The following is a 6,016-nucleotide window of genomic DNA, read 5'->3' as shown; positions in this document are numbered from 1 at the left end:
CTTAATATTACGTCCCCAAATACACCTGCATTGTTACCCTACTTGGCCGTAGGTGAGGACAAAATGAGTCCCAGACAGTTTGGTGCCACCATCCTCCGTCAGATGCACAACAAGACACTCCGCAAGAAGCTGCAGGTGACCGCCAAAACGTTAAACGACGAAGGATCCATCACCTTCAGTGCCTTCAGCACCTTTCTGTTCTTTTTGGAGAACATCCATGACGTGGGTATGGCGTTGCAATTCGCGCGCGAGGGCAATAAGGGCGTGGATAAAGGTGTGTAAAAGGGTCTTTGATAAAGGTGTGTAAAAGGGTATTTGATAAAGGTGTGTGAGAGGGTGTTTGATGAAGGTGTGTGCGAGGGTCTTTTGTTTCGAAAGTAAACAGAGGCAATAAGAAATCCATAAACGCCAGGGCGAGTCTGTGACCGGGCCTCACTTACCTACACTGGCTCATTTAAACTGGCTCACCTACACTGACTAACCTACTCTGCCTTACCTACACTGCCTTACCTGCACTGGTGACGTACCAGCACACGGTGTTCTGTTGGGTGGAGCGTAGTGGTTACCGTTGTTGTCTTTTGAACTATATTCGGCCTTAAACCCGGACCATTATCGTTCGTATGTCAGTCACGTCAATTAGACGGATCGTTCTTTGTATCTGCTTACAAGTATACTACTCGATGTAAGCTTTCTTAACTACACATGTACGTACCATTGATATAGGTGGCCTGGGTATATACTTGGGCTACAGTCGCATTGTCCTGCCTACTCGCATCCCATATAATGTTCTTGTCATACGTAGTGATACTTATATCACCTTTATACCTGCTTGGCTTGCCCAGATTTCCTAGTAGTACTTAAGTGTGATTTACGTATTGTTGTTGTATATATGCAAACACTACGAGGCTGATTTGCATATTTTCAGCTCGTGTTTGGAAACTGTTTTGCGTTCCCCCGTGGCGATCTTCCGAGTGCGTTCTGACGTATTCGTCAAACCTGCACAGAACCTTACCGTGTACGTGTCATAACGTGTTCAGAGCTCTAAACGCCTTTAAGTTAACAATTCGAATCCACAACGCACTCCATTCGATTGTCCAAGCTTTCTCATGTTTTCATCTCGTCCTAAACGTACGTACGCATTCACAGACATATTTTACCACCACCACGTACGTCCCTTATGACCGTCACCCGAGCATTTCCTTGGGAAACTAACGCGTTCTACCGTAGTCTCCCCAAGCCTCAACCCAACCCCTGTCGCTGACCTGTTTCTTGTGTGGGACTGTACTGTTGTCCTGCAGAGAGCTTCAAGCGCGCGTTTAGAGTCATCGTTCGCACGGACGCCGACAGTGCGATAGTGGATGCCATATACGACATCTTCGACACAAACTGTACGTAGGCTGTTGGTTTTGTTGGTGGTGTGTGAGCGAGTGATTGTTTTCCGTAGTTGTCTGCGACATCGTTGACACAAACTGTACATGGACTGTTGGTTGTGTTGGTGGTGTGTGAGCGAGTGATTGTTTTCCGTAGTTGTCTGCGACATCGTTGACACAAACTGTACATGGACTGTTGGTTGTGTTGGTGGTGTGTGAGTGAGTGATTGTACTACGTAGTTGTTTGTGACATCGTTGACATAAACTGTACGTAGGCTGTTGGTTTTGAGTGAGTGATTGTATTACGTAGTTGTTTGTGGCATCGTTGACATAAACTGTACTTAGGCTGTTGGTTTTGAGTGAGTGATTGTATTCTGTAGTTTGTTTGTCACATCGTTGACACAAACTGTACGTATTGTTTGTCTGTAGTTGCTTAGTTGTGAGTTGGTGTTGCTTTCTTTGCTTTGGTATCTAGTCATTCAATTGGGCACGGACGTAGTGTATACTCTCATTCACAGTCGCGTATATATATATATATATATATATGTAGGTGTTCTTCATACTTGATCAGTTACATGCATTTGCATTTGCTTGGTAGGATAGTTACTAGGTATATAGAGGCCTAGTATTCACGGGGTATATAGTGGCTTGGTATTTACCCGAGGCGGCCGGGGAGGGGGGAGGGGTATTTAATGGCCTGGTATTCACGAGGTATATAGTGGCCTGGTATCTGAGGGGTATATAGTGGCCTGGTATCTGAGGGGTATATAGTGGCCTGGTATCTGAGGGGTATATAATGACCCGTACGTTTCTTACGTTGTTTTGACTATGGTTTTTCAGTAGGTATTATTGTGGACTTTATTGATCTGGTGTGTCATAGTCGGCGTAGTGGATGATTTGGCCCAGACCGCCACAGGCGACTTAAGTATCACTACTGTGTGATTGTTGAGACTAAGTCTGGGGGTTTGTATCAGCGCATTTGTTCGTTAACCAATACTCAATAACACTAAAACGGGCGTGGTAGTATTCTATTAAGCCTGTGATTGTTTATATCTCGCAGCATGTCTGGTGCCGTTTAATGTTTTCAAACGCCGGGTGTTTGTTATGTGTCTCCCATTAGTAAGATTTTAACTGAGCGAGCCACTTTTTTGTCTTTCGATTATCTTTGCATCTCCAGCCGACGGCTATCTCTCGAGGAAAGAATTCTACGTCGCAATGAAAGACCAGGCCATACATGTGAATCAGGTACACAGCTATATATATATATATATATGATATGATATTTATATTATGTATATGTATACGTATATTTCTATAATATATGTATATGTATATATATATATATATATATATTATGTGTGAGTGTATATTTAGCTTACATTGTCGCTCAATGATATATGTGCGATCTCACCGAGTCTACAAGTGCGTGTATGGATATAAATGGTATATTTTTATTTTTAGATTACGCTATCGTAGACTTAGACAGCAAAGTTACTTGTAGTTCATTTATTTCTTTTCGGATAATGCTTGCTTATAAAAACGTCCCTACACCCCATCGGCTGATAGGTCTCTGTTAGTATACCATGTACCATGTTTGTCGTGTATATCCAGAAAACCTGCTGATATCCACATATAACTACCAGACCCCTCCGGTAGGTTCCATCTTACGTTGTAATGCGATGACTCATCTCACTGCACCTTACACAGAATACTCTTGGCCTGGGTGTGACCGAAGGATTTACTGGGCTCGTGCTCTGTGTCAAAGAAAAGGTCGCCGAGATGCGTGAAATGGAAGCATGAGATTAGCTGTATCTTCAGTTTGGCATAGTACTATACCTCACCGTTCGTGCCACTATGGAATGGAAGTATATGTGTGTGCATTTCAAAATACGACCATATAGCTTGTTGGTATTGACCTACTCTATATACGAATATAGATTTATCTGATTGGGCGTAGCACTTTAGACCGTCCTTCATACAGACCTTAGGCACAGCACATGCGCCAATAAGTCTGTGCGGCAGGTTAGTGCTTGTGTGCGGAGTGTGCAGTGCGTGCAGACGTCTATTTAAAAGTATGATGCGGAGTTCTCACGGTACGGAGAAGGGCCACACATGCCCCTGACAACGGAGTGATTTATGACCAGACAGGTGGTAGACGGTTGAATGATGTTAACCTGCAACATTTGTGAAGGGTATGTAGTACGAGTCGGCACAAGCTGTGGTAAACTGTGAGTTTCTCATATGGATCGTACATATACCGTCTGAAGGTGCTTGGATGATTCAGTCCATTCACGACGGGCAATGGGACACGCCTGCCGATGAGTTGACATTATTTCAATAATGTTCCGTTGAGAATCTTTGTTTCTGACTTTGACGCCACACTTTACTTCCCACTCTTAGCACACTACTTAAGTTAAGGGCGAGGGAGGTTAGTACAATCCCCTATGTATTCTCACTACTTTGTTTAAGTGAAGTTTGGTGCAATCCCCTACTCGATATCTGCGTTGTATTCTCGCCCCACAAGAAGTGTGCGAAAGCTGCCTCAGCACGGGCCGACCACATGATTTCTTAAGCAGCCTATACCTGTTGCCTAGCGTTGACAACTCCGCAATCTGTATGGGACTGCGCTGGGACATCCACTGTCGAACCGCCTTCTGCTGATATAAGTTGCTAATTTGCTACCACCAACTGCGGCTGTGGCGCATACATTGATCCCATTTTAACGCGTTCATTGAGCTACACTCAATAGTATTAAAGAATCACTACACTTAAGGGGACCACGCTCTTTACGCAAATTTAAAATAAATAAATCCAGTGAGAATGAATGATGCGGGAGTTAAAATGGCGTGTGTCATCGGGACTTAACAAAGTTCTTCCCGGGTGGTCCGACCCCTGCTCGCTTTAACCGGCCGTATCTCCAATGGCCACCGCACCCTTACCAGATTCTCGTCCTATAGCCACAGAGTACAATCCCTGGTCCGTAGTGCTAAGGCTCATCTTGTTGAGGGTGCTGTGGGACGTCGCGCTCGACATGCTGCGCATCTCCACGGTCACGGTACCGTTCTTGCGGAAACACATGGGGACATATCTGGAAATCCGGGCGCGTGTACTCCTTGTAGTATGCGTCGATATGATCTGGTGTGGGCAGCTGGTCGAACGTGAGTTTCTTGGGTACCACCGCAGTCCTTTCAGTTGCATCCTAAGCTTCACACATTGACCAGATCATGCACCTGTAGCCGTTTGGATAGTTGTACATAACTATGTTGTCTGGGATATTCTTTGTGCATATCACTTATATGCTAATTTTAAAAATCTTGACACGCATTAAATGCGCCAGCGTCATTCGATATAGAACCTAACTAATACAACAAACCTAGAAATGGGATTGACTTAAACCAGACCCAATCTCTCAAAGTACTGTAGTCACGAATGATGCAGAGAGGTCAGAATGTTCCGAATCGTGTAGGTTTGCACAGCCGCAAATAAACCAAGGCCGAAAGGTAGGATTCTATATATGCATGTGTCCTCATATGCTACATTAGTGTAGGAACATATCATAAGAAGTGCACAGTATTCATTCCTTTCTTCCGTCTACAATAATATTGATTTTTTTTACATGTACTTGGGTGATCATGCCGTGTACACAGCACGCGGCAGACATGAAGTAAAGTATATGTCCTTAATTAATGTTTAACAGCTATAAGATTTACGTGGAATTTAAAGGCTTACAAGTATTTATGTTTTTATTTTGTTGTGAGTAACCCCGAGATATATTAAAGCTATACACCAAAAAGGTGTAATCGAGGTCTAGCTTCATAATTTTTAGTACGACAGAACCGAACAGAAATGACCCCCTTCAATATAAAGCATGCCAAAGACTAGTACAATATTAAACTATCTTAACTACTTTTATACTACCTAAAGTTCCATCTCCATACAATATAAACCAGCATCCACGTGTTGAATCTCGCACCGGTCATACGCTGTCAGACATACATAATATATACACCATCGTATAATACTTAGTATTGTAACTTAGTATTTTAGATTTGGCTCTAGGGTACAATTTAGCTTGCTGGACTGAATATCGACGAATGAAATATGCTTCGAGTCGTGTCTGAATCGCACCACTGAAATATAGTAGTAAGCATCAATGCTTTCCCTTGGGAAATCGCGACGTACATACCCATTTGGTTGTATGTTTCATACAAATACCACAAACTACCCTGTACTGGGTAGAATCTATTTTTGGTATTCAAAATAGACTACTCAAACATGGCACCATAGATACGTAGAACAAAATTGAGCCAGCTATCGCTTCCAGCTTTAGTGGCGCTGGGTCCGTCACACTGGCCAGTCAATTCTCAGACAATCATTGCCTTGACTATCAGCACATCTAAGGTATTCAGAGCTGGGACCAGGGGTCTAGTTGAATGTAATAGGTAGGCAACTTTTGAGCCGCACTGGTGGACGACTTCACAACTTTTGATGAAACTGCCTCCGGAAACTGATCATCAGTGCATACGAAATCGTCAACATCGCACAGGTCTTACCTGTCGACGAATTGCTTGATAAGGTTTATTGTCGTCTCCGATGCTAAAATACTTGAGGTATAGGTTGCTGTCATCGTTTGAATCCCTTTGTCA

The 6,016-nt window shown here is 43.4% G+C and overlaps 2 protein-coding genes across 2 annotated transcripts; one reads left to right on the top strand and one right to left on the bottom strand.

Annotated features, from left to right (window-relative positions):
• The first annotated feature begins 51 nt into the window (after window positions 1–51).
• Window positions 52–4,182, top strand: SARC_10896 (hypothetical protein). Its single transcript, XM_014295040.1, has 4 exons — window positions 52–274; window positions 1,299–1,388; window positions 2,548–2,615; window positions 3,078–4,182. Exons 1-4 carry the CDS (start codon window positions 64–66, stop codon window positions 3,168–3,170), a joined length of 462 nt encoding a protein of 153 aa, XP_014150515.1. The 5' UTR covers window positions 52–63; the 3' UTR covers window positions 3,171–4,182.
• Window positions 4,183–4,271: 89 nt separating this feature from the next.
• Window positions 4,272–4,568, bottom strand: SARC_10895 (hypothetical protein; the record flags this gene model as incomplete). Its single annotated transcript, XM_014295039.1, has 1 exon — window positions 4,272–4,568. One exon carries the CDS (start codon window positions 4,566–4,568, stop codon window positions 4,272–4,274), a length of 297 nt encoding a protein of 98 aa, XP_014150514.1.
• Between the last annotated feature and the right edge of the window lie 1,448 nt (window positions 4,569–6,016).

This window comes from Sphaeroforma arctica (genome assembly GCF_001186125.1).
Source record: "Sphaeroforma arctica JP610 unplaced genomic scaffold supercont1.1431, whole genome shotgun sequence".
NCBI classification, from domain to species: Eukaryota; class Ichthyosporea; order Ichthyophonida; genus Sphaeroforma; species Sphaeroforma arctica.
The sequence above is the reverse complement of the archived record's forward strand: the minus strand, read 5'-3'. Positions and strand labels throughout refer to the sequence as shown.

Bases quoted from the DNA above. Each gene is read 5' to 3' on its own strand.
- SARC_10896 (XM_014295040.1), top strand. From the start codon at position 64: ATGAGTCCCAGACAGTTTGGTGCCACCATCCTCCGTCAGATGCACAAC. The intron at 275-1,298 runs GTGTGTAAAAGG...GTTGTCCTGCAG, and splicing joins CAATAAGGGCGTGGATAAAG to AGAGCTTCAAGCGCGCGTTT. The intron at 2,616-3,077 runs GTACACAGCTAT...CACCTTACACAG, and splicing joins AGGCCATACATGTGAATCAG to AATACTCTTGGCCTGGGTGT.